This window comes from Lichenostomus cassidix, chromosome 2 (genome assembly GCF_008360975.1).
Source record: "Lichenostomus cassidix isolate B80296 chromosome 2, HeHo_3.0, whole genome shotgun sequence".
Lineage (NCBI taxonomy): Eukaryota > Metazoa > Chordata > Aves > Passeriformes > Meliphagidae > Lichenostomus > Lichenostomus cassidix.
Genome location: NC_139482.1, coordinates 62208234 through 62235730, shown reverse-complemented (window position 1 = coordinate 62235730; position 27497 = coordinate 62208234). Strand labels below are relative to the sequence as shown.

Here is a 27497-nt window from a genome sequence, read left to right as displayed (position 1 = left end):
CTTGTCTGTGTAGCACATGCACAGGGAAGGCAATTTTGTGCTGTTACACAATTAAACACAGAAATTAATTTAGCACTTTCCTTTCTCTCATTTCTGACCACATAACTTGGACTCTTGAATCGAAGTGCTGTTTTTGTCTCTAATGATAAATGAACCGCAAGGGGATTGGTAGAGATGCCCAAAATGTGCTGTCATTTGTACTCTGCACGTTAATTAGTTTGCCTTGATTTGAGACTGCTCTGGAAAAGCATTCCCCTGCCAAAGATGGCATGCAGTTTTCAGTCTGTTTTCTCTTACCCCATCACTTAGTAAAATGATGCCACCTTTTGCCTTGCTTTTGGAAATGGAACAAGTCCTGTCACAATTTCTTTTTACCTTTTTGTATTGATGGACACTGACAGTCACCTTTGTGATTCTGAATCAAAATAGTTGAGCAACATAGTCCTTCTTTTCACTAGTAGCTTGTAGCTGTGAGATGTAATCAAAGTCATCTTCCCGCAGGATGCATTCAGTTTACTTGCATATTCCGATCCCTGGAGCAGCCCTGTTGGAAATCAGCTGGACCCAATACAAAGAGAACCAGTGTGCTCTGTACTGAATAGTGCAATACTGGGTGAGTACCCCTGCTGGCTGCTCGGGGTACCTCTCCCTCGTCCCACACCAGTGGCCCTGCTGCTCCCCTATGCACCCTGCACTGAGGGAGTAAGGAAGGATAGCAGTGGAGGGTACATTGTTCTGAGAAGAAGGGATAGTTTTAGGGCGTATGTAATCTAATAGATGCTTGTCTGTTGTAGTTCAGAGCAAAAATGGGCCTTTTTAAATAATGGTGCTGTGCAGTCACTTTGTTGTTCCTGCTTTGTGCCTTGCTCTAAGAGCAAACTTTGCAAATGAATGATTTAAGTAGGCTTAAATGTCAAGTTTTCAGTGTATTACTATGAAATTATTCAAGTTAACTGCCACTGTGATTCTTTTTCAGAGACTCACAATCTGCCAAAGCAACCCCCACTTGCCCTAGCCATGGGACAGGCGTCACAGTGTCTAGGATTGATGGCCCGGTCAGGAATTGGATCCTGTGCGTTCGCCACAGTGGAAGACTACCTACACTAGCTATGCATTTTGAAGGTCTGAAAGGTGTTGTGGCATATTCAACATGGAAAGTAGACCAGCTCTGCTGACTGGAATTTGGAATTTTAATTATGTACTAAGGACAAGTCTGTCGCTTTATGTTGCTTCCTAGTTTACAGCATGATGCAAATGATTTCTAACTTAGTGTTAGGAGAAAATTTCCATCTTTAAACCTCTTAGACAACTAAGAGTTGAAAATATCACTGGTAACGTCAGACATCCAAATTGACAAGTACCGATCCTTTGAACGACTGTCCAAAAACAAACCAAAAATCCTGCTACCTGGTGGTGGGACGGAAGAATAGAAAACATGGATGTATTAGCATGTGGGTGATGTAAACGTCAAGCAGGATGACTTGCCAACCTCCACCCCCATTGTTACATAGTTCAATCAGTGTAATTTGCAAAATGCAAATGGTTTGGATATATAGTGTTGATGGGAAGAAATGATATTTTTTAATGTGTACTGTAAAACTTGAATTACTCAGGAGCTGAGTGAATATGTTTGTTGCTACTTACAATCCCAACCTGTTGATCTTAGTAGTTTTTTGTTTTAACATGGTCTTTTCAACTTTGTTTCCTTGTTTAACTACAGACAGCTTCTGTTGTGTAGGCTCACCAGTTTAACTGTTGTATTATAACAGTATTACATGTCAACACAGTGTGGTTATGACCTATTTATATAAAAACCAAATATTTAGTCAATTTACAGTCTTAATTTAATCTTTGTACACCTTGCATTTTTAAAAGTGCTTAAATAGTACTATATTGCAATAAAATGTAGTGATATCATAATTAACCAGCCATTAAAAACTTACATCTACGTACATGGTAGCATGGACTTGTATGCTACATTTTCTTGTTCTGGAGTTCTAGCCTGGAACAGTGGTTCTTGCCCACATGTGGAGTGGCTAATCCCTCAAGCCGGGGCTGCCACTTCCCTGCAGGAACTGGGCTGGTGGAAGTGAAAGTCTTGCTGTGTTCTTGCCACACAGTGAGTCCAGCTAACAGTACAGAAAACTTAGTACTCCCTGAAGATGGGGAAAATCCCTTACTGCTTGAAAGTGATCATCACACTGGAGAGAAGGGTTCCTGCTGTGTGAACTGATTTAATGATTCTGCCTTTCCTCAGAGATGTAAGTCATTGAAGCAGCAGGAATAACTGCCCGCTGTAAGGAATGCAGCATCCACAACAGTAAGTACAACATTGCTCATCTTTATTCTCTGCAAAGGCATTGCCTCACAGAGGCAGCTTAGCAAGCCTGGTCCTAGCATCAGATGTTCTACAACACTGGCCGGGCTGCTTTGTAGCTTCCCCAAGAACTTCTGACAGGGTGAGGGGAGAGAACAGGAAAGTCTGATCAGGCACAGCTTGGTGCCTTCTGGTGGCTGGAGCTGAAAGCCAAGTGATGATGAAGGGGGGAAAAAACACCTTTGTTGTGTTGAGATCAACTGTCAGTAAAAGTCCTTAACAGCATCTTCTGGAAAAGCTGGCTTCAGACTCCATTTTTAATCTGTGTTGCCAGCCACCGTTTCTTAAACCTTGCTGCTTTTTCCTTTTTATCTTGCCCTTAAAGAAAAGATAGTTGTTAGTTACCATTTCTCTTAGCCCAGCTGCTGGAGAAGCAACACTCCCTTGACTGCTGCAGAATTTCAGAACAGAAGCCCCCATCAAACACTGATAAACTTCCTATGGTATTTTATATGCCCCAGGTGCCTTCCATGGGCCAGGGATACCAGCTTGCACCAGGCTCCATCGGGGGTGGGGGTTAGTTCAGCAGTGCTTTCAGTGATGGAGAACAGCTGGAAAGCAGGTCCTGCTTGCTAAGGATCAGTAGCTTTTGCCTCTGGTGTTCATGAGCCTCACAGACTCGGGGTGGAGATCTAGTCCCACCCATAATGGAAATGAGAAGAGATAGGTGCTCACATAGAAGTTCTGGGATCTTGGTATCCCTGCTTTTTAGATGTATCTGAAATGCCTTCCAACAGCTCAGAAGTTGGAGGCTGAAACAAAAGCTACTGAAGTATTTATTTCACCAGGCAACCCTGGCTTTAGGACAATAGCTGTTTCTTAACATACCAAAAATACTTTTTTTCAACTTGTGTCTCATGAACCATCCCCAGGGGTTTGCTCATGACACCCACTGAGGCTGTAGTGTCCTGCTGCCCTTCCCTTACTCTACAGGTGCTTGGAGTTAGAGGATCATGAGCATGGAAACCCCAATTTTATTCAAGTGTACTTTTAACCACATATGTATAAAATAGTACCTTGCTCTGACTTTCTATACTCACCCCAAGACTTGTCCACAAACTGAACTGCAGCTTTTTTGACTGGGTCTTTCTTGTTTGCAAGGGAAAAAAACTCATTTGCTGCAATGGAGACAAGTGTTAATCACCACATTTAAGCCAGACAAGACTCAATACAGACCCACGCAAGCAGAACTGCTTACCCTGTACCCGGCTGGTGTGTGGCCCATAGAGCTGAGCATTTAGAAAGTCTTTGGCGAGCTGTTGGTGGAGGCCTGTTGAACTCTGGTCTTTCAAGCACACAGCAGCATAGTTTCCTTTTGTCCTAGTTAAAGAGAGATGTAAATCTCTGTAGCGTGGTTACAGAATCCAGAACAAACACACTGGTGTCAAGCTTTGCTACTTGAGCACAGCAGCACCCAGTGCTGGTTTCTGATACTCAGATGAGCTTTGTGGCAGTATTAAAAAAATAAACTGGACCAACACTCTCAAGCTGTTGTCACATGCTTTTGTGTACCCCAAGTTGTTTCTTGGGAGGCTGGAGCTCATCCTAACAGAAAAGCTAGGGCAATTCCTCTCTGGGGCCATCAGTGACAAATAAAGATGGGAGAGAAAAATAGACTGAAATGCAGGAATTCAGTGCTCAACCATCCCACCTGTAGCAGCACACAACACAAGGTGTACTGCTGTGCTTATGACTACCCAGTTATCTCACAGCAGTTATAGAATATAATTTTTTATATTATATATAGATATTATATATTACATGCACACATATATAAGTATACTAAACCAGAAGATACTAAAGGTGCTTTTAGCACATAAATACATTTTCAATCAGAGGAAGGACAGGGGGAACATGAAGTGCAGAAGAGGGTACAGCCATGCAGTGACAGAGCAGCTGCTGCAGTGCCCCCTCCTGCACCAAGCAAAGTCATTTCCTCCTACCTGGCACCCTTCCTCCTCTTGCCTTTCTTCTGCACTTCGGCTTGGTCTTGTTCCAGCTGCACAGCCCCACCATCAAGTTCTTCACCTAGAGTAACTTGAAAACAAAATTTCCCAAATTTAACAAATCAGAACTGGTCAGTGAAACACAAACAGGACTTAAACAAGCAGCATTTTTCAGAAGCACTGACTAGTAAGAACATCTGTAAGAGGGAGGGGGAGATATAACTGGGGAGCAACTCTAGCCAGCTTTCCCCTTCCTTGGCATCAACAAAGTGGGATTGATCACGGGACAAAAATTCAGTGCAACACAACAGCTATGGGTAACCCGCAAAAGGAATCCAGCTCTGGCTTCAGTCTTGCTTCATTCTCAGCTCAGCTCTTTGTTATGCCAGTACAACAGATCTTTTTTAAATAAGAGGAAGAAAAAGTAGCACTTACACCATCTGGCAATATGTGAGCTTTGAATGAAAGACTGTTTAAATGAAAGATTTTTTGTGAAGTACTGCAAAGTACAGGTGAGAACAGCAGTCATAAACAGTCTAGACTCTTGATTTTGTAGTTCTGAATTTGAAAAAAGTTACTTAGTATTTTACAGATGCTATTAAACTGTGGTTTGATATGTAAAGTATTGAGGCAATTTAACAACTCTATCCAGGAATAGCCTTTATAACTTAAACAAGTGTACCTAAATATTAATCCACCTTTGGCAATTTTTTATTTTTCTGCTATAACACCTGCCCATGATTTTCGTTTAACACTTTAGGCTATTTAACTTAAACCACCATAAGCAAGTGACTTCTGTAAAAGCCGTAAGAATTAGACTAAATGTGATTTTAGATTTTTCCTCAGGTATTTCTTTTCCTTGGGAAAAGACAGTCTGTCTGGTCTGTTCATGTTTAAGACTTGGAAAAGGTCTCTCTACCAGAGCTCCCCACTGCAGCTCTGGCGCAGGAAGGAACTCCTGAGATGCCAGATGTGCACCGCGTTAGCAAAGCGAGCTGTAGCATTACCTGGGTCATCTGCCGCAGCTTGCTCAGAGGGCCTGGGGAGCAAAACGAAGGCAACCGGTTACTCTTCAGTTCGCACTCCCTTCGTTTACCCAAAGCCACGAGAGCCCCCGTTTCCCAGCGCCAGGACCCGAAGGGGCTGCCCCACGGGTGTGAGATGTGGAGACATCCCAATACCCACGGCCGCCTCGCCTGGCCCCCTCACCGTGCGGACACATCCTGCAGCTCCTGCAGCACGGCCTCGGGCAGCAGCCTGCGCTTCTGCGGGGGAGAGGGGAGTCAGGCGGGCACAGACACCCTGTGCCCGCCCGGAGCCCGGCGGGGGTAGCGCAGTACCTTCTGCTCCGCAAACAGCTCCTGGTGCCGCCGCCGCTTCTCCTTGAGCAGCTCCCGGTGCCTGCGGGGAGGCGGGAGCCACCGTCAGCATTCCATGCGGTGAGAGAGGGAATTAAGGGTAGGGGTAAAGGGGGTGAGCGAGGGCTTGGAAGGGCAAAGGAGGTTTGGGGGGGGGGCAAGTGGGGGGATAAGGGAGAGGGGATAGGAAGGGTAAAAGGGATTTAGAGGGGCTAAGGGCGGGATAAGGGGCCTGGGAGGCATAAGGGGGATGGTGGGTTAAGAAGGTAGGTAAGCGCGGTGGTGGGGAAAAGAGGCAGTAAGGGGAAAGAAGCAGGGATAAGAGAGGGAGTATGGGGAGGATAAGAGGGGGCAAGAGGAGTGAGCGGGGATAAGAAGGGGGATAAGAAGAGGGTAAAGAGGGGTGGAGGAGGGTTTAGAGACGAAAGCGAGAGAATAAGGGGGAGGTAAAGAGAGGTGAAGGGGGAGAAGAGTGGGTCTAAGAAAAGGGGTAAGAGGAGGGAAGCGCTGGTGCGAGAGCCGCGGCTCGGGAGCAGGAGGCCCCGGCGTGTCCGCACCTCCGGGCCGCCTCTCCCACGAGCTTCCGCTCGGCAGCGGCCGCCTCCCTCGCCACGCCGAAGGGCACCTCCTCCGGGGCCTCGTCCGCCTCGTCCTCCGAGGAGCTGGCCGGGCTGGGGAGCGCGGCGGGAGCCATGCGCTTGCCCGCGGCCGCTGCCTTCGCCTTCTGCCGCCGCTCCATGGCCGCAGCCTCTGCGCCGCCCGCCCCGGAACAGTTCCCTCCTTCCGCCGGGGAAAGCCGAGCGCCGGGACACCCCGGCTGCGCGTCCCGCCCCGCCCCGCCGGGATGCGTGCACAGACACAGGACATGATGAATGGCCCCGCTGCCGCCCCTTTATTGCCGTGGGGACGAGTCCCGCCGCCTCCGGCCCGCCCGCCCCCGCGCTGGGCCCCGCCGGGCCGCTCCCGGCGGTCCGCAGGTGATCCCGGGCTCAGGAGATGATCTCCGACTCGTGTCGCGCCAGCGCCGGCGGCAGCGTGATCCCGCAGGGGCCCGGGAAGTGGAACCTGGAAGGAAGCGGCAGGTTTAGGGCACGGGCAGCCACCAGAGCATCCCGATGCTCGCTGCTTTGCAGCCTGGCGATTCTGGCAGAGGGACGGGAGGGAGGGAAGAGGAGGAGGAGAGAGGGGATTAGGCCTTGTGGGGCGTAGGGACAGACTTCAGCCTTACACTTGAAACAACACGGGTTTTGTCTTCAGCGACACTTAATTCCACCATGGAAGTAAAAGCACCTTTCCTTACTTCTTAACAGAAACTAAGTATTTCGTAAGCACCGGGGAGAAAACTAGACCATATTTGTTTAAACCCAGTGTTTCAGCAGTTGGATGCTAAAGACCAGGAGGAGGAGACTGAAGGCTGGTTGCTTGAGCAGCTTTACCTGAACCTGTCTGTGGCAGGAGTGGTTTCCATGTTGAACTCCGCGACGGGGACTCCTCTGGCAGAGACCTGCGGGGCGAACATGGCTGCGGGATACACCACGGATGAGGTCCCGACCTGTGGGCAACGGGACACAAGTCACAAAGTGTGTCAGGACAGAGCTTAAACAGACCAAGGCAAGCCAGCCCTAAGGTGAGGGCCCTCCCAAAACTGGATGTGCACTAAAGCCTGGGAGATCCCTATAGAAACGAAACCAGATCAGTATCTAATTAGTGTCACTGTGTGTGTAGCTATTTAACATGGCATAAAAATCAGGAATTGCTTCTCCGATGCAGCCCAAAGAAACCAGTTTGTAACTGTAGATGAAAAAAATCCCAGAAACAAAATGGCACACTTTGCTTCTGGAAAAATAAAAACCCAACAAAACATTCCTTCTGTTACTTGAGACCATTCTGTAAAGGGAAGACAATAGTCTAGGCAAATGTTTTGGTTACGCATCTGGAACCTACATGGCATGTAAACCACCTTGCAAAAAAGCAGCACATTAATTAAATTAAAACCATATAATGGTTTGGGGTTGGAAGAGACCTTAAAGATCATCTCATTCCAACCCCTCTGCTATGGGCAGGGACACCTTTCATAGACCAGGTTGCTCAGAGCCCCATCCAATCCAACCATGAACACCTCCAGGAATGGGGCATCCACAGCTTCTCTGGGCAACCTGTTCCAGTGCCTCACTACCCTCACAGTAAAGAATTTCTTCTGTACATCTAATCTAAATCCACCGTCTTTCAGTTTAAAGCCATCACCCCTTGTTCCTAACGAAGAGTCCCTCTCTGGCTTCCCTGCAGACCCTTCAGGTACTGGAAGGCTGCTCTAAGGTCTCCCCAGAGCCTTCCATTCTCCAGGGTGAACAGCTCCTGCTCTCTCAGCCTCTTCACAGGGGCAGGGCTCCAGTCCCTTTATCAACTTTGTGACCCTCGTCTGGACTTGCTCCAACAGTTCCATGTTCTTTTTATGCTGAGGGCACCAGAACTGTACACAGTATTCCAAGTGGGGTCTGTGTGTACCTGTTAACTTCTGAGTAGTCTGTGTACATTTGCAAACTGCAAATGTACACAGACTACTCAGAAGTTAACAGGTACACACGTTTAACATTTTACACTGGACACCAGAGAGTCCCTGCGGGGCTCTTAGTTCCATCAGGGAAGCACAGATGCATCTGCTTTACCCAGGAGGTGTCACCTCCTTAGCGTGGCCTCCCTGCCAGTTCAGAGGACAGGGAAGTAAAGCTCCACTCACTACCAAGCAGAGGTCACAAATATCCAGCTCCTTCTCCACTGCCGTGAGCATGCCAGGATCCAGGGCTTCTCCAAACCACACGACGTGGGGACGCAGGAGCCCATTGCAGCCATCCTCCTCACACCTGTTAAACACCAAAGGGACAGCATCACACTGCTCACGGGGGCGTTTCAGGCTGCAGAACAGCAAAGCAGTTCTCATTCTTGCCTGGGCATGTCTTATCTGCCATCACTCTCTCCTCCTTCACAGCCCTCCCCAGACCCTCCTCTACCAGTTCCTGGGCAGAAGGCAGCTCATTCCATGCTACGCACATGTTGGAAGTACCCATGTGCTGCCTGGTCACATGGAAGGGGTTGCTGAACAGTTTTTCAGCAAAGATACTGAATTGTGTCTTGCCCTTACTCAGCTCTAGAATGCATGAAAATTAAAACCTCAGCCTCCATCAGCTTTAACAAACTGGCTAACATGGTTTTAAGGAGAAAATGGACCAAAAGACAGAAGCATTTTGTTACCCTTTTTCCTTAGGCTAACCAGATGAAAACTGTGGTGGCTTTTTCCATCTGCAACTAGCTAAGGCAAAGCTTCAGGCAGTGTAAAAAAGCACCATGGCACATTGAGTGCCTACAAGGGACTCCAGTAGAGTATCCCAGACTAACAGTGGGTGACACCTGCAAAGTAACAAAACATTTACGGCTGTAGCACTAGCTGCAATTCTCCTACTACTTCACTTTCTACAAATCCCACTAATTTGGGCACATTTCATCTTGGTGCTCAAGTACACAAATACGTGATGCCTTTAGCACTGTGGTAACTTCTCTCACACACTCCTTGTCTAAAGTTCCTATAACTTTAGACACTGTTTTCTGGGGCAAGGTCCCACACCTCTGTCTCCTGTGGAATATCTCCATGTCCTTCCAAAAATATATGAACTACATGAGGCTTTGGGATGCAGAAAGCATGAAGAGGTAACAGGCAAAACAAAGTGGTCCATACGTACTGAGGAAGGTCTTCAACTGGAATCGCAGCGTCTTCTGTGTCAGGATCTGGAGCCCTGAAGTTACAAATTTGAAATACATATTCAGTTGTACAAAGTGCACTTTATATATAAAGAAAAAGCTTAGCATTCTCTAAAAGTCTTAGTATTCTCTAAAGCACACTGTCCAATCAAGGAATCTTTGCAACTTCAGCCAACTTCAACACCTATTACAATCCTAAAATACTACACGCAAGGCAGGCAGGAATTTGTCCAGAATTATCCTGCAGCTGAGCAACTGTTATAAACTGGCCAAGACTGTCAAAGGCACAACAATTATTTATGTAACTATCTAAAGCTCTGGTGAAATGAAAAGGGGGAAAAAAACCCCCCTAAAAATCTATGAGCATATGCCAAGTCCATCCCATCCCATCCCATCCCATCCCATCCCATCCCATCCCATCCCATCCCATCCCCCTGCCCACTTCCTTTTTTAATGGTGAAAGAAAGAGGATGTGTTACCCCTTCCCAGCCAATGCGGGGCAGATCGGGCTCTTGTAATTCGTAGCTACATTTCCACAGCTGGTGCACCGAGTTTTAAATAAACTACCTGGAACACACGAAGAGAAAACATCAGGGATGAAGCAATGTCTCTGAGGTGTGGCAAGTGGTTGTGTTTATCCTGTGCAGCTTTTATTTATAGACTTTGAAGGCTGCACCTTGTGGGTAACTCACTAAAGGAACATAACAGCAAAGACGGTCCCACTGTGTCACCTTGTTCTGCCTCAGGACATGAGTAATACACAGTCCTGTAACATATTTTGTAGGAAAATCATAGTTTAAAATATCACTGAGAGAGATGATTTTGTTTATTCCTTTTCCTCTTACATCAGAAACATTTTCTTAAATAATATATGTTGGTTAACACCATTTTCTTTCATGCAAAAATCCCTGATCACAAGAGTTCTGTAGCACTACTAACATGCTGTTGAGATGTGCAATATTACCAAGAGTTTAAAATTGTGTCCATTTTGTAAGGAATACAGATAACCAAAATTAAACCATTGCCAAGGCTTCATCATTGGGCCCACAACTGCAAAAAAAGCTTGTGCAGGTTTCCTGTGTGTCCAAATCACAAAAGAAGCGGTGGGAAATCCCATTTAAACCTATAGCGATATTCGAGTTAAAAAGCGTCACAACGCTGGAGGGCCAGGATGGGTCTTTGTCCTGGGAGACATCCTCTCTGCAGCCGGGCCTGAGGAGTGCAGAAATGAGTGGGGCACCTCCAAGGATGGAGAATAGCTTCCCCACCCGCTCTCTCTCCACACCTGTACATTTCCAGAGATCCAAAAGCCCTGCTGACCCCCAGGTGCTGCACCTGCCTTGCACTCCTCTGGCACTTTGTGGGAGGAAGAAATGCCACTGACTACAGGGAAGAGAGTGGTGTAGGAAAGAAAGGTAAGGGAATCTCAACTGTTTCCAGTCCCTTTGTCCTCCTGTAGCCAAGGACTGCACAGCTGGGGACAGGACACAACAGGACAGAGGGAAGCACCGGGGCTGGTGAGGCCAGGCTTGCTAATACACCCTTTATTGGCAGCAGTCTGACACCACCATTCCAAACAGTGGAAAGTCCTTGGGGATTCTCTTCCACTTTTCTGAGCGAAATCAGCCAAATATCACAGCCACATGAATTCAAGTGCATCTGCGGAAAACTCTGCAAGTGAGAAGGGAGAACGAGTTCCTGTGTACTGTCAGAGTCCATTAAAAACAGAAAGATGAGATTCTGAGATACTAAAGGTAAGGAATAAATAGAGGTTACAAAGTACCTCAAATAACTTCCAAATGAAAACAGGGTGTTACTGTAAATAACTTTATACAAGTTATTATAATTTTACAGAGAGAAAATTCTTTTCTCTCTGTACTTATCCTTTCTTCCTTCTTCCTGCTCCCCACCCCAGGTTTCCTGGCCTGTGGCAGACAGGTGAGCCAACTCTTACCATGAATTTCTAAGAGGTGCTTTGTGCCTGCCTTCCTGTGCAGCTCATCAATGTTCTGAGTGATGACCACAACGCTCCTTCCTTGCTTGCTCAGACGCTTCTCACACTCGGCGATGGCAATGTGTGCTGGGTTGGGATGTTTGTTCAGCATCACTTCCCGCCGGTAGTGGTAGAATTCCCACACACGAGAAGGGTTTCGTGCAAAAGCCCCCGGAGTAGCCAGCTCCTGCAAAAGACATAACAGGTCGTCTTGCAACAAAAGAAGAATCCCTCGCCAGATGAAGCCTGCTGGATCTCTGCCATTTACACTACTGCCAGCATCACAAGGTAATCAAAACCAGATTATTTATAACCAGATGCAGTTGATAAGAATATTGTTCTATAGCCCTTGCAAGGGTGACAAGTCAAAGTGTCAGACCAAATGAGGAAATAACTTAGAGCAACAGTGTGGTACATGGGTTTGCACTACACTCCAGCTATATTCTGTGCTGCTCTACCAAACTGTTAGGAGCTTAGCACAAAGCAAGATGAGATATTCCAATGCACACAACTTTTTGGCACAACTCTCTTTTCCACAGCAGCCATAAAACTCAGCATCATGCGGATGTATTTCCTCTGCTAGCAATTTCTTTTATGCCTTAATTTTACTGTAACCCAAGCCAAATTACACCCATTGTCAAAACCAAAGTCTAATGTCTTGTCTTTTGTGCGCAGGTAAAATTGAAGCTGCTTTTTACAATAACTTTAATTTTGCCTTATCTTGCTCAAAAACAAGGAGCAGCTCAGTCCAACACCTCAGTGCACAATTCTGCTGACACAGAAACACTGAATGCAAGTTTCTGATGCAGCAGGACCAGGCATTTAAACACACACATGTTTTATTTGAATTGATGGTCACTGAAAGAAAAAACTCATCTTTAGATTCAAACCACCTTACAAAAGTCGTCTCTCTGACCCTTTTTAACTTCATCAAATCTTTCAGGAATGCTGTAATTAGAAACCACAAAGAAAGCAAGTGTAATTGACAGTGTAACAGCTGCTTGAACAGCATGGGACTCACGAGGTCCCTGTACAGCTCACACTGTTTGGTGCTTTCAGCTGCACTCCCAGTGACTGCTCCCACCTGCTCTCCCATCCTTGTGGCTGCCAGTGCTGGCAAGATCATTCCAGCAAGAGAGACAGAGCTTGTGGGAGAGTTAAAGAACCTGCCCCCTGATGAAACAAGTTCTAAAGCATTTTTAAAGGGTGTTATGAGATGCTAAGATTAAAAGAAAACAACCAGGCTCTATCACCAATTCTTCTTTTGTTATTCTGGTAAAAGGCTCTTAAGGAATTTAAAACAGGAAAGGCCCCACAAGGGTTCTAAAAGGTGAGCAAACAGCTGAATGTCAAGAAAACAAGGATGGTAGAAAGACCCAGTGCTGCCTGCAAGAATGTTGTTTTTCCCAAGCAACTGATAAACTGAAGGACAGAAAAGGAGTTGCAGCTGCACCAAGCAGACCCCCAAGGGCACAGGGAAGAGCTGCAGAAGCAGCTGCAGGGAGAGCTCTGTCCATGCTTCACCACCAGTACCTACCTGGGCTTGCCACTTTCTCCAGAAGCCTCCAGCTCCTCTGAAGGTGGGGACACCACTCTCAGCACTGACCCCAGCCCCGGTGATAATGGCGATGTGCTTGGCTTTGGCAAACACCTCTCGGAAATCAGCCATGTCTGTGCCAGGGGAAGGAAAACAAGGAGCTGTTCAGGCACTTACACTTTGACCTATGAGGCGAGGCTTAGGCATCCAGAAATGGCTTTCATGCACACACCGGCCATAACTTTAATTTCAGGATACCAACTGGTTCCTGAACTTCTGTATATCAGAATTTGAAGAGCAATTCCTAGAGATCTTCAAAAAGCTCAGTAGGGCAACATGAGCTAAACTTGATCATAGTCAATATTTCAAAGGCAGAGCCTTTAACTAAAACCCCACACTAGATGCTACCCTAATAACAACTGTTGGCACCACTACCCAGGAATAGGTTGCTTTCTAATTGTTAGGTAAGATCCTGAGATGAAAAAAAAATGTTTGCTTTTTCACAAAGTATCCCCTTCAAAATTAAGGTAATTTGGGAAAATGTATATTCTTTTGAGGCATTTTTGCCTGCTTTCAAGGTTTTCAACTGTATTTCATAGTTTTTAATGTGTTCTTTCTTCTGTTTTTCCCTGCATGGTAAAAGTAGTTTGGGAAAAAGATGGAAAATTTCCTTTGCCTTTTTATGCGAGTCAAAACAAGATTAAGAAGGAGCAGGTTGGCTACAGAGAGACAATAAAAATTCTCTTCCAGTTTACCTCAGATGTGAATTTTAAAGCAACGCAGGTTAGAAACGCAAAATGGCTGAGGTGGGAAGGAACCTCTAGAGATTGTCTTGTTCAACCTTCTCTGCTTAAGCAGGTCAGCCAGAGCAGACTGCTCTGGACAGTGTCCTGTTGGGTGGCTTTTGAGATCTCCATGGATGGAGACTCCATAACCTTCCTGCACAACTCCATCCATTGTTTGACCATGCTCACAACAGACAAACACCATCAGGTGCTTTTATGCACTGAGAAGATGCCCTGGAGCCCTCATTGCCACGAGGGCTCATCACTGGCTTAAGGTCAACGAGGTGCCCACCAGATCCCCAGGGACTTCCCTGCCCAGCTGCTCATCCCAGCCTGTCCTAGTGGCTGGAGCTATTCCTCCCAGGGGCAGGACCCTCTGGAGTATCAGCCACTCCTCCCAGTTTTGTATCATCTGGGAACTCACCAAGGGTACACTCTGCTCCATCATCCAGATCATCCTTACAATTTACTACATCGTCTTTTAAAAACACAAAACAAAACCACCCATCCCCCCAGAAAATCCACCCAAAGGCAGGTAAGTTCCTGTAAGGAGAAATAGCCACTGGAGAAGTCCCAAGACCGACAGCCCAAAGCCACAGGACTGGGCAGAGAACGCTCCCAATTCTGACGCCCCACCTGCTGTTGTAAACCAAGCCTCACAAGCGCTGAATGTGTAAAGCTCAGGCCAAAAGCCCTCCCAGCCTGGTCTCTGACAGCAGCCAAACACCGATGCTCAAGGCAGCAGAAAAAGCAAATTTGCCTCGGCTACCTGACTGTTAGGGAGATTGCTATTGTCCTTGTGTGCAGTTTTCAAGTTAAGGCACATTCTCAAATTCAAAAACAAAACCAAAACACCCCCTAACAAGCAAAAAGAGGAGAGCTACTATTGCTAGCTTGAACAGGGCTCCTGGGGTTATCCAGCTCCTGAGCTGTTACAAATGTTTGAGGCCCATTCTTGTACAAAGAAATAAGGAATTAGTTTTATTACTCATTAGGATTATGAAAAGGAAATGCAATTAACCACTGTAGACTTATGTACATAAATTATAAACACTAGAAACACCTTTATGTTGCAACCATGCTGACTGCAACTATGCAAATGTTTTTGGAACTATACCGAAGACAGACACACACATGTAATTTTAGTAGCTGGGGGACCAAAAAGCAACTTCACAGAGTTTTAAACATTTTGAATTAAGCCATGGATTTCGTCTAGCCTACGAAACCTTCTAGCACTTTAAATCCACCTTAAAAACCTGTCCGGGGTGCTAAAGCAAACAGATATATGTCTTACTTGAACTAGGACGAGCCATTTCCAAGCAAAACTTCTGTTTCTTTGAAGACGAGGCCTTAAGTCCACAATGCGCTTGGGAAACCAACCTTCTAGCGGTAAATTGAAAGAGACACATGAGGATCCCTCGGCAGTGTTTCACCTGCGGAGAAACACACGAAGCATGAGCAGCCCAGCGAGGGTGAGTATTTCTGCCAGCTTCCCGGGAGGGGTTCTCCTTAAACAACCAGCTGCCAGCGTTCCTCACGGTTTCCTCCTGCACCGGCAGAACACGGAATCATGCCCACCCGTACCGGGATCACCGCTTTTGTTCCGAACCGGGGAGATGAGAGCCTTCGACGCGAGGCTTTCGGCCGACTCTCGACTTACGCGACGCTTCCGAACTGCGCGGCTACCCCGAGGCAGCTCCCAGGGCCCGGCTGCCCGCCGGCATCTTAAGAAGCGGGGGGAAAGCAAGGCACGGAGCCGCGAAGGGCAGCGAGCCTACGTGCGCCGGCCGGCCCGCAGAAGGGCGAAGGGACAGTGCGGGCGGGCGGAGCCCGCTGAGGGGAGCTGGCGGAGGCGGCGGTCACCTCCCCCATCACGGCGGCTCCGCCCGCCTGCGCGGCTGCCCGGCGCTCAGGGAAGCGCCGGGCTCCCGGGTTCGCGGCCCGCCCGACCCGACTCACCCCGGCCGGCGGCGGCGGCGGCTGCTGCGGCCGAGCCGTGCGGCCCCGCACGTCCCGCCCAGCGCTGCCGGCACAGGCCGGCCCTCGGCGCCGCTCCGCCCCCGCGGGGAGGAGTCAGCGGTGTTTTAAGGCGGCATGAATGCGTTGGAGGCACCCACGGGTTGCTTCTCGGCGTTGTGATGTCCCTGCGGCGTGCCGGAGCGCGCACGTATGAGCTGGAATGATTCGCAAATAGGTCAGGAAAGCTGGGTGGCTTTCCAGCATCATCCCTCTCTGCGAATGCCGCGGGCATTCGCAGCTTACGCGTTCACGGATGAAAACTGCGCTGCACTTGGCCGGGATACACTTTCCACGGGGATAGGGGGGTTATGGTGTTGTCTTGTGGGGTGGTTTTTTTGTTTGCTTGGGGGTTCTTCTGTTTTGGTGGGGGTTTTTTTGTTGTTTGTTTTTTGTTGGGTTTTTTTAAGAGAAAAGCAATTTTTAGCATGTTTCGCTGCAGAAAGAAGGCAGCGCCTGCCTTCTTCAAGCCTCTTCCTCTCCACCCTTCCGCGACAACCTTAAATCAGTATAGTCCTTTTCAGCCAGAGATTTTGACATATTTTATTTCCCCTACCTTTGGATTCTGTGAATTACCAGCGAAGCAGACGAAGAGGCCCCCAAAACCATGAAGGCAGAGCTGGAAGGGCAGTCCCACGGTGCTCTTAGGGCCCCAGCCTGTCCCGCCCCGGGACAGCTCCTGTCTGCCACTGTCGTCCTGCGGGCACAGGACGCGTTACCCCAGCGAGGTCACCTCAGGGCAGGGGAGGGAACAGCCCGAGGCTGCTCCCAGGGGCTGGCAGCCGGCCTTTCTCGGATTACTCTGCTCCACGGCACTTGTTATTGTCTACAGCGTTCCAGCACTTCGCATTCTGCCTCCAGCTGCAAACGCGAAGGAAGCCTTTGGTGGGGGAACCGTGAGGCAGAGAGCGATGCCGACCAAACGCTGCTGCTGGTGCTCGCTGGGCTGTGCCAGCTGTTCCCTGAACACTCCGTGCCTCCATAAAGGCATGCATGCTCAGAAAAACAGCACATCATTAACTCAGAAAACAAGCTGAAGGCCAGCGTGATCTTACTTAGCATTCCAACTACTCTACTGGTCAAAATCCAGCAATTCTGTGTGGAGGAACAAAAAGGATGGCAGGCTTGCTGAATGAGGGATTGGCTCTGCATGATGTTATTCAGTATCATGATTGGTGTTTGTTTGGTTTTTTAAAATTGAGATCTTGCTACGGACTATACACCATGCTTATTACACACTGTATTTTAGCTGCTAGTTAATTAAAAAAAAAAAAAAGCAATTCGCAGTTGCACTATCACCATGGATTTCTTCCACTTTGATTCCAGAGTTCAAGACAGCAAATTCCTAGTCTAGCATTGCTAACAGGAAAAAGCAATTATTTCTATTTATGTACTAGCGTTTTGGGGAGCACACCAACTGAAGAGCTTTCATTTTCACATCTCATTGTTGCACTCGTTAGATGTGTTCCTTCTAACTTCACAGAAATCCAGGGCAGGGCAAGGTTTAACACGCAAGGTCTGAAAAATTACACATTTTAATAACAACAGAACTCACAATAGCAGTGGTTATGTGAAATGGGTAAAGAAGGACACAAGGCTGGCTTGCTTTGGTCTCTTCACCACGTACAGATTGCCTACTCCAAGAGCACAATTATCCCACTGTTTCCGAAGCAATCAATCATGCATTTGTATTCTCAGAGGTCTGAAGTAATGGAGAGCCCAGCTGATGCTAATCTGGTGTAGACACTGAATCTCTGAGGTAAGAAAATGGCCACACTGACTTGTAGTGGCCTTGGACAATTATGTAAATACAAATGTGTACATGGATTTGCTAAAAGGTTTATAAAAAGATTAAAGTGACATCTAAACTTAACTTCAAGACAGTGGGGTGTTTGGTGTTGATACCTGGCAGTATTCTACAATCATCTGTAACTGATAAAATAATTCTGCATAAAATCTTTTTTCTATTACGGCAATGTCCTCCAGCAGCAGTGTCATTAATGCACTGAGAGCAACTCTAGGTGGACACCAGAAGTAGGAACTGTTTTGCAGATGCACATTTCATCAAAATCAATTCACGCTAAGAATCCTGTCTTAGAAGAGACAAAAGCCACATCAAGTGCAAGCGCACCACACTTCACAGCCCCTGCTTTCACTGCTGCCCCCTAGCACACTGCCCTCCCAGCTGCCAACCATGCTGCAGGCAGCTGAGGCCTTTACATATTTAGCAATGATCCTCTCTTGTCTGTTTTCCAGGAACTTGTCCCATCTCCCTTTGACCCACATGATGCTGTTCTCTGGCAAGAGTTCCCCAGCTCCACTTCCCCTCCTGGGAGGGAGGGGGAAAGCAGATGAGGAATGTCTATCCTCAGGGGCTGCTATTCTCTTCTGAGGCTCAAAGGTAAAATGGGTCAATACCATCCAGTCTTCCACACCAACCACACTGTTGCATTTTTACCAAGTCCTTTGCATCTGAGCAGCACCAGCTAGAAACAGCTCCCACTTTGAACATGAAGCCTAATTGTACCAAACACAAGCAAAACTGTTTTTTTTTAATCCCAAGTAAACAATCTGTATTCTAACACACAACAGGTCTGCACCAATTAAATACAGTATGGCAGTATATAAATTACAGTTCTTTACAGTAAATAGTAAAATACAAGAGTCCGCTTACTGTACACAACAATCAAAGAACAGCAGCTTTTCAGTAAGGTCCCAGGTATCTCAATCATTCACTTGCTAAGGAACAAAGAAAAGATACAGCAGGCCATTCACTTCACTCAATTTTTACCACGTTGCTTTACAAATATCCAGAACACTTGTACAGTATCTACATGTGGAACAACCTTCTTAGGAATTCATGAGCACCAGACATAAATCCGTCCATCATTCCCATTATTAAAATAAACTTTACAGATTAAAATTACTTTAGCAGGTTCTATTTCATCTTGATAATAACCAGCAAGTAACAAGTGCAAAGTTTGCAGTCATGATCCATTTACTGCTTCTTGATTTCCCATTTCCCCCCCTACCTCCCGCACCCAAAATACCCAAAACTCCCTAGAAAAACCCAAAATGTTGTCCTCTCGCACCCTTGCAGTAATACTGTTTCTGCAGTCAAACTGCCCGGCTGGCTTATGCTAACATGCAAAATGCCAGACTCATAGCTTCAGGCATTGTCAGTCTTTCCAATCCAATGCCAAGTCAGCACAGTGGCAGGCTTCTAGGAAGACAAAACATATGAAGCAGTTGGATATTTCAGTGTGCTTAAACACAGAACATAAGGCTGCACGGTGCCCAGTGACTGAAAGAAACATGGCACCAAGTTACCAGTTAAAACATTTACAATAGAAAGATATAAACAGCAAATATGTCAGTCTAAAACAAGTTCTTTGGTAATTAAGAATAGCAAACCGTAGCGGTTGGGGTTTTTTTTCCAAATACGGATTTACATCCTGGTTTTTCCTCAATAAAATATCTTTTCTTGTTTAAAATATATCTCCCAAGTTGTTGTGAAACAAATAGTCCAGTACCTCAGTTATCTACAGATCAGCTTTAACTGTGTTTTAGTGTGCAGCCATATCTGCCCACTGGCAGACAAACTATAGATACACATTCATATATATAATATATATATTATTTATAAAAAATTAGAGAATTAAGTCAAGGACTCTAAAGAATACACATTCCATATGGACAGGTTAAAATGTACAATAGCTTCAAAAATCCATAAAGTTTTCTACACAGTGATGCGTGTAGTAAGTGCAAAAATAATGCAGTTTAGTTAATCCAAGATTTCCTGTTTTCCTGTTTCCTAGAAAAAGCAGAAGCTGCTGCATCTCCTGAATGGCAGAGGACATCTCCTCCTGTCTTGGGAGTGGCTGATGAGCCATGAAGCACAGAACTCTTCCGTTTCTCTGAAGGGGATGATGCCTGAGACCGGGAAGTGCTACTCGATTTCCTTGCAGGAGCTGGTGCTTTGCTGAGGCGCCCAGGACGAACAAAAACACCGTGTCGTGGTTTGCAGTGGAAGTACTCTCTGCCTTTCACAATTCCATCGTGCTTCCCTTCAATGGAAAGAAATGCAAAGGATTAAATGCCGGTACTGCCATTAGTACATACAATTGAGGCGCTGAAGTGTGAATAGCTTTGGTTATCTGTCAAATAGACAATTGCTCCTGCTGAGTTTCAGATGAAACCAGATGCTCACCATACACTAGGGAGAACAAAACTTGGAAAGGAGGGCTTGAATTGTGACTAAAGGGATGATTTTCTAAAATATTGCTTTGTTAACTAACAGTTTAAAAAGTTGAGCACATGTTTATTTTGTAGAATAAACGGTCCTCAAAACCCATTGCTTGCAAAGCTTAAAATTTAGCTGCAGACAAACTTCTGGCATAAGTGATATTACCTATTAAACTACTAAAACCATCTTCTTTTTAAATGACCTTAAGTATTTCTACAAAAGTCTTTTAACACTTGCAAAGCACTGACTTTTTCTGACCCCTCTGAAGTGAAGTTAAAGAAAATCTGTACTCTGAAATTCATCTTTCCCTAGTGGAAAACAGTAATAAATCTTTAAAAGCCACTAACAGCAAACCTATCTGACAAGTGATGCACACTGTTAGTACTGTCCATGAATGTGTGCACATTGATTTTTTAAAAAATCTGCCAATTTTAGGCTTTACTTGTTTCTCTGATCTGTAAAAACAGATGGGTACCAACAGGGAACTACCACAACATGCAGTAGCAAGGTTTTCAGACAGTTAAAAACTGATCAGAGCATCCCTATAACCAGGAAGATGAGAACTGTGTGTATCAGACACCAAGCTTCATGAAACTGGAGGTACTTCCCAGGACTGAACAGGAAGAAATAGTTGTACTGTGACTTTAAAAATTGGTCACACTAGCTGCATAGATAACCCAGAATACATTTAGTCTTACCCAGCTGAACATTGAGTTCAACTCCAACCCAGATTCCAGCTGAAAAATCCACCGTTCCAACATATCTCACTGTGCCCATCTTATTACTTCCAACACAGACTTGCTCGCCCACAGCCACCCAGCTCGGTAAGACATGGGCTCGATCTGCAGAAGCAGCTTCTTCACAATCAGAACCATCCAAGTGGTCCTTCATAATAAAATCATCCACAGAAGCATCAGGATAAGTCTCAGGATCTGAAGTGTCTCTCACCAGTCCAGAAGAGTAAGGGCTTTCCACAGCATGTGCAATCTGGTCGCCTGCTGCTGCTGCAGAGCTCTGCTGGCTTGTGCATGTGCTCTGCCCCTTGCCAGGGCCCTGGGGTGACTCCGAGGCACTCACTTCATTAGAGGACAGAAGGGAACACGACTGTGGAGCTGTTGAATGGTCAAAGTCCTTCCCATCTTCAACACCCATGAATTCAGTAAAGGAGTGATCTTCCAGAACGTCTGTTGTGCGCTCAACTGTCACCTCGTGTGCTGAAAATTTGATGGTGTTTTTGCCATGCAAGGAACTTAGAGCTGAGAGGGATCCAGCTCTGGTTAACTGCTGAGAGTCTCTATCAGTGGCACTGAATGACAGTGGTACTTGTTCTGCTAAGGCACTGTTTTCTTTCAGTGGTAACACAGGTAACTTTTCTCTCGCTAACTCCTTCTCTGACTCTTGACATTCCTTGTTCAAAGAAGATCTTAAATCATGTGCAAGGGATAATCCTGAAGGATCAGTAGAGTCCAGCTCCTTGGTGTGACTGGGTAGCTGGTCTGTGCTATCGCTACAGGGAACAAGCATGTCAGACAGGGTGGCATTAGAGGCACTGTGGGAAAAGTAGCCACTGGTGATGCTGCTAGTGGTGGGGCTGCGGGACACCTCTTTCTCAAGAACATGTGAGCTCATAAAGTCTGATTTAGAGGAAAACCACTCCCTGTTCTCCAGGCTAGCATTGTAAATACTGAAGTCAGCAAACTCCTCCGGTATATAAGGCTGGAAGTTTTGAAAACTTTGTGGACTTATCAGTTTCTTATTAATGGCCTCCAACTCACTGTCTTCCTCCTCAGAGTCCTGCAAATGAAGAGAGGAATTAAGATTAGGAACGTGTGACAGTGAGGTTTTCAAAATAAACTAACCACCTTTGATTTTCTCCTTTCAGAGCATGGAGAAATATATACCTTTAATATTCTTTAACTGAAGAATGGAAGACACCATTGAAAAGAGCTGCTGGGAACATATCCAATCTACACTGAGCTATTCAATTTTTAGAAAATATATTCTAAATAGTTCAGAAAATGTAAAGCAATGAAAAGAAACTTACATGTTTTAATCCACAACCTTTTTTCTGCCATGATTTAGACTAATTAAAGCTACTGAATGTATTGTATAGAGCTGATTCACCACCTAACAAGATAAACATAAATATGAATGGAAAAGGCCTTACAGAGTCCCTGCTGCAATACAGATTATTAAAAACTTCGGGATTATTAAAAACTTTGCACAATGGGATTTTCTATTACCCTGGTATCAGTGAGGCTAAATAATTTTGCTTACCACTGGCTATCACAACTGAACATGTTCAGGATGTTTGAAAAGACAAGCAAAAAGATCAAATATTACAGCAAATCTTCAAGGAAGCATTTGTATGCATACATGTACATGTTTGGAGGGGAATAAGTGACACCAGTCAACCTGTCAGAATTTGGAGGTGCCTCCCTGAATTTCCCCTTGGTGATGAGTGGGGATGCAGCATGACCAGACCACAGATGTGGCTTTCAGAGTCCATCTGAAGCTGATGACTTCAATCTGTAAAGATGCATCCAAGAAAGACTCCAGCAATGTGGCAGCACTGTTCCCCCAAGATAAAATACTGCAGGCAGGTCTCCACATGGATGCTTTTTTAAGTCCTTCCTTTTCTATATACATATATGTCTTCACTTTTATATATATATATACACACACATATATACATATACAGGTACAAACATATGTATATGTATACACACATATATTAAAATGGTTCGTTTACAGCAAATTTCTACTAGAAATAATTGTATTTTAGGAAAAATGAAAACTGCTGAAGTCCTTTTAAAGAAACTCAAACACTCATTATTTCTCAGTTCCTTTATCTGCATCACAGATTTCAAATACTAATCAAGGCAGATCCTGTGTGATATCTGAAGTAGTTGGATGCTTTCAGACACCTGCTGTGAATCACCAATGTTAAAGAAAACACAGAACAGTTAACCAGATGACCACAGAGTACCAGCACACAAGAATAAACATCCTCTTGAAAATGTTTCTTACACTTCATAATAGCCAAGATGGCTCAGATAACTTTGTATAACAAAACTTCAAATACCCAAACAGGAAACAGATTTGTTCAGTTTGCCCATGTCAGAGTAATCACAGAATTGTTTGGACTGGAAGGTCAGTTAGCCCAATCTCCCTTTGCTCATTCTGGGTCAGCCAGAGCAGGCTGTCCAAGACAGTGTCCAGCTGGGTGGGTTTTGAGATCTCTATAACCTTCCTGCATGACTCATTCCAGTGTCTGACCCCCATCACAGTAGACAAAGTGTTTTCTTGTTCCATCTTGTTCAGATGGAACCTCATGTGTTTTGATTTGCCTCATGTCCTGTCACTGGGCACTGCTGAGAAGAGTCTCACCCAATCCCATCAGATGTTTTTATTCGTTGATAAGATGCTCCTGTGGCTGGTCTCCTCAAGACTGCATAGCTCCAGCTATTCCAGCCTCTCCCTACATGTCAGACAGTCCTCACCTGTAACAAGGTCTCATTTCCATTCCTACCATGTTCAAGTTCATAGCAAATATAATTCAGTATTACCCATGCAGAATGGCCTCTTAAACTGACTCAAGATTTTCAATAATATTAAATTTTTGTTGGCACAGCTATCAGTATCTGAACAGGATGCTTCTACTTGTCTGAGTATATCTCACAAATCCAACCACACTTCAGATTATTAATATTTGCTCAACTTAGAGGCTTAGCATCCTTTGCTTACTAATTTTTACAGCTATACTTCAGAGTTATTTCTCATACAGAATTTGGATGAAGGCTTTAGTTTGCAATTATTTATTTCTCTGAAGAGAAGCAATAGTGTTATGAAATGTCATGTAAGACTACTGAGTATTAATGATATTATTGAAGATCTTGCTACTTACATCTGAAATCCACAGTTCCTTTAGAAGTAAAGGAAAAAAATTATTACCCAATTTATTGAGACTAAGAATATCCTTTCAAGTACTAAAGCCTTATGCAAAGCATCTTTTTGCATATTGCAGGATACCAGTTGCTCATCTCTGAGGGATGTCTTCTCAATCACTCTGCTTACTTCCTCCCTTTTGCCCTTTTTACTTGTGCAAAACTAAGTTTTGTTCTATGCAGAACCTTATAGTTTGGAGGGGAGGGGTTTAAACATTAAAAACTAAGAATTTACCAAATATACATTCTAAAGTTGAAGATTATATATGAACTCCAAACTAATAAACATTTAATGAAGTATTTCTAGTCAATACAAGCTAAACGTCCCGCTGAGATCAAAAAGCATTTTTGTAAGAGTTCTTTGTATCTCCTTTGAAACTTGCAAGATTCCTCATTTGACAAAAAAAAATTGTTTAGAATCAGACTGGATAAGAGGCTGTAACTGAGAAATGGCTATACAGACACACAGACATTGGTGACTTGATTAGGAAATGTCAAACATGTACCTACATTGTCAGTCATGTGCCATTTCAGGGTTATCTGTCATCATAAGTACAAAAGCTAAGGTACATAGAACCAGTCTTCTTACTACAACATGGGCATGAAGAATGCTGCAAATAGGTGATGAGACACCACCTCATGACAGACAAAAGATGCCCCTGGTGGGGACAAGACGTATTTTCTATCAGAGCTCCTATTAAGCTTCCTGGTTGGGAAATTCCAAGGCAATTTCAGGATTCTTCAAATTTCTATGGATGTAAGATGTCAGGGAAAAAAAAAAAGGAGGTGTCTTGTACAGCTCAGGCTATTGGTATAAATACAGATAAAATCTTTGAAAAACTGGTATGGAAACTTTGGCTACTTCCCTGGGATGAAACAGAATGACTGTAATGAAAAGCAGATTTAAGAACTGGTAACAGAAAGAAGATAACAGCAAGAACTAAGGAGATGACTATACAGCAAGCTCTAACAGTAAAGAAGCAAAATAAGCAAGAGCATAGAGCAGCTTCACTACACCTGCTTTGTAATGAAGATACTGTATCATTAAAACTAAAAGCATCTGAGCTTTCAAATCCCTAAATTACACCTCTCAAGTAACCTCAACAAGTTCCCATTTTGCTAATTTAATAATCAGTAATATTTATTTAGTGGTTCCACCACTGGTCCTTCAATTTCTATTGCCTGCTAGGAGGGTTTCCTCTTAGCCGAACCCCCCTTAGACATGTTAATTGCTGGCAGTATTTAAATACACTTAATATGAAAACATTCAATCTGACCTTAACATAAGCCACTGTACTCCTATATTATGTAGAACATGCCTCTATATCATGCTGTTTTGATATAGTTGCAATATCAAACACATATAAGTACTCTCTGAAATTTCAGGTTGAATTCTCTATTTCAGGCCAACTGAATAAAAATATTTTTCGTTAACTGCTTTTTTTCCCCCTTCCTTTGAGAGATGTGTTTTGAATATTGGAATATTCCAGCCTAGTTAAAACATAAGACTCACTGCAGCTCTGAAAAAATGGGGTAGCCTGGGAAGCCTACATCCTACAAAGGCTTCTTTCCTAAAGTGATAAAACCCCCCAGAAGCACGGTTTGGTAAACACACCATAGGCTGGCAGGGCTATGCACAGTAGCCATGAAAACCTCCTCCCCTCTAGTGGCTGCTGCTCCTGGCCTGAGTCCCCAGGACCCACTCAAGGGTCTAAAAGGTCATCAGACAGAGGACTAGATCCAAATGAAATGTAACTCCATGGTAGTCAAGCAATCAGCTGGGTGGATCAGTTCCTTTGATCTGACTTCCTATGCAAGCAAACAAAAAGCTGTGTTGATCTAAAGGATGAAGTCAGTAGGAGCTAGCAGCTGAGAACTGAAAGAACAGCTCTTTCCATGGTTCTGTTGGCTGCAGCAGGTTTACAGTGTTCAGTGAATTAATTCCCTTCTAGCTGGAAAAGCCTGGTGGCAGAATGTTGCCCTTTTCTAGCTCTGAAAGCTTCTACATATCTGTGGAAAGCAGCACAGGCAAGTGCCTGGGTTAATTCAGGGCATGCATGGGGTGGGACTTTGTTTTAAGGGATTAAAACTGCCCTCAAGTTGCTATGGAAAGTTTTGTAACAATTTATTTTCCAAGGGATGTTTTTTCAACCTATTACAAGATTTTTTTCTTCAAATACCTTCATGCTATTTGTATCAGTGACTCAGTGCGAGTCAGCACGTCAGCTACCTTATGGAAAATTAACATGATCAAGAATAAAAGAGCTGCCACCCAAACCCAGCAGCCAAGCTTCAAATATATACACCAGAACAGTTGGGATACTTTGGTCTAATAATCTACAAAATAGTATTAGAAATCCAGAACAGGTTTTTTAATGGCTTGGCTATATGATAGGAATGAAAGTAACTGTTGAATAGGAAGAAATCATTACTAGCATTTTGTGGAAAAGTGGCCTATAACACTTACAGGAAATCATTTGAAGATTCTAAATTTTAATTTTAAATTAATTTTAGATTAAAATTTTAAATCTTGAATTTTAAATTTTTTTATTAAATTTTAAATCTAAAGCTCTGATTAAAGCAAGTATTTGCAGCCCCAAAACCAAAATCATTATACAGCAGAAATGATGATACACCTTTTGTTGAAGCAGCAGTGAGAAAAGGATTTAGCAGGTGAAGATTAAAATAAAAGCCCTCCACCTCAATTTCCACCTGAATTATGATGAAGACAGGCTGCAGGTTAATTAAGAGCGGCAATCTTATTTTAGTCATATTACTTCCACATCAGGCAATTATAAGCTTTTTATAGTGTACCCACACCTAAATGCACGGTTACTTACACCAAATGGGATCATTCCATTTACTCTGGGGTATAGTCACAAAATCTAGGTAACATACAAGGTATATTAGAGTGACAACAGCATGGCTCACTAACCCATCCTTCTTTACTCGATCATTTGTTCCCTGCAAACACTACAGCCTCTCTCTCCCCCCACCCCACAAGACAAACGACATATAAACATTAAAACCCAAAACAAAACAAAACCAGAACACAAAACCCCAGTGGAGTTAGTTCCAATGACAGAGTGCATTTGCAGGCTAGGCAAGCAACTGTTATAATCATAACCAACAATCAGCCACAAGCGGTTGTATCCACCTCACAACTTCTTTTTCCTGCTGCAGTAGCGTGAGTGCCTCGAGCCCACCACCAAATGGCCCTGAGCCCACCACCAGGCCTCGAGACAGAAACTGGTACAAAACTTACAATCTTCTCCTCAGGCATGCTGCTGGCACTGCTTCCTGCAGGCACAGCACAGCCAGCGCAGTGCACCTGAGATGGAGGCATGCTCTGCAAAGGTTGAGACACACAACACATCACACAAACCACAGCTCTGGCCATGGTGCTAAATGGGTGCCAAGTTAGAAAAACATGAAGACATGATGAAGGTGAAACACCCATCTGGCCATACAGACATCAAAATTCAAGTTAATAGGTAGGGAAACTCATGCACTTCTCCCAGAGTTTGGGGGTGAGGAAT

At 44.8% G+C, this 27497-nt stretch overlaps 4 protein-coding genes across 12 annotated transcripts in view; 1 reads left to right on the top strand and 3 right to left on the bottom strand.

Annotated features, from left to right (window-relative positions):
• Positions 1 to 1959, top strand: part of RANBP9 (RAN binding protein 9) — a 39175-nt gene extending 37216 nt beyond the window's left edge. For both annotated transcript variants that reach the window (XM_085051790.1, XM_085051789.1), the window contains exons 13-14: positions 502 to 613; positions 977 to 1959. In XM_085051790.1, coding sequence (XP_084907916.1) covers positions 502 to 613; positions 977 to 1107 — 243 coding nt within the window. In that variant the 3' untranslated portion in view covers positions 1108 to 1959. The remainder of the gene's footprint in view (positions 1 to 501; positions 614 to 976) is intronic.
• Positions 1960 to 2320: 361 nt separating this feature from the next.
• On the bottom strand, positions 2321 to 6446 carry NOL7 (nucleolar protein 7). The gene is made up of 8 exons (XM_085051808.1): positions 6239 to 6446; positions 5664 to 5724; positions 5533 to 5588; positions 5331 to 5362; positions 4321 to 4414; positions 3576 to 3697; positions 3418 to 3495; positions 2321 to 2695 (listed from the first exon to the last, which is right to left on the bottom strand). The coding sequence occupies exons 1-8, from the start codon at positions 6418 to 6420 to the stop codon at positions 2622 to 2624; spliced, it is 699 nt and encodes a 232-aa protein (XP_084907934.1). The 5' UTR covers positions 6421 to 6446; the 3' UTR covers positions 2321 to 2621.
• A 101-nt stretch (positions 6447 to 6547) lies between these two features.
• On the bottom strand, positions 6548 to 15793 carry SIRT5 (sirtuin 5). 3 transcript variants are annotated; one of them, XM_085051796.1, is made up of 9 exons: positions 15709 to 15793; positions 15044 to 15182; positions 12965 to 13098; positions 11389 to 11614; positions 9914 to 10001; positions 9416 to 9469; positions 8419 to 8542; positions 7118 to 7233; positions 6548 to 6746 (listed from the first exon to the last, which is right to left on the bottom strand). In XM_085051796.1, exons 2-9 carry the CDS (start codon positions 15156 to 15158, stop codon positions 6671 to 6673), a joined length of 933 nt encoding a protein of 310 aa, XP_084907922.1. In that variant the 5' UTR covers positions 15159 to 15182; positions 15709 to 15793; the 3' UTR covers positions 6548 to 6670. The 3 variants fall into 3 exon arrangements, with proteins under 3 accessions (XP_084907922.1, XP_084907921.1, XP_084907920.1); XM_085051795.1 differs by lacking the exon at positions 15709 to 15793 and adding an exon at positions 15334 to 15623; XM_085051794.1 differs by lacking the exon at positions 15709 to 15793 and adding an exon at positions 15410 to 15622.
• Positions 15794 to 18535: 2742 nt separating this feature from the next.
• KIF13A (kinesin family member 13A) overlaps positions 18536 to 27497 on the bottom strand; it is a 105398-nt gene continuing 96436 nt past the window's right edge. For 4 of the 6 annotated variants that reach the window (XM_085051781.1, XM_085051782.1, XM_085051783.1 and 1 more), the window contains 3 exons: positions 27224 to 27307; positions 20710 to 21805; positions 18536 to 19832 (listed from right to left, as the gene is read on the bottom strand). In XM_085051781.1, coding sequence (XP_084907907.1) covers positions 19546 to 19832; positions 20710 to 21805; positions 27224 to 27307 — 1467 coding nt within the window. In that variant the 3' untranslated portion in view covers positions 18536 to 19545. The remainder of the gene's footprint in view (positions 19833 to 20709; positions 21806 to 27223; positions 27308 to 27497) is intronic. The other 2 variants (XM_085051785.1, XM_085051786.1) reach the window with 1 other exon arrangement.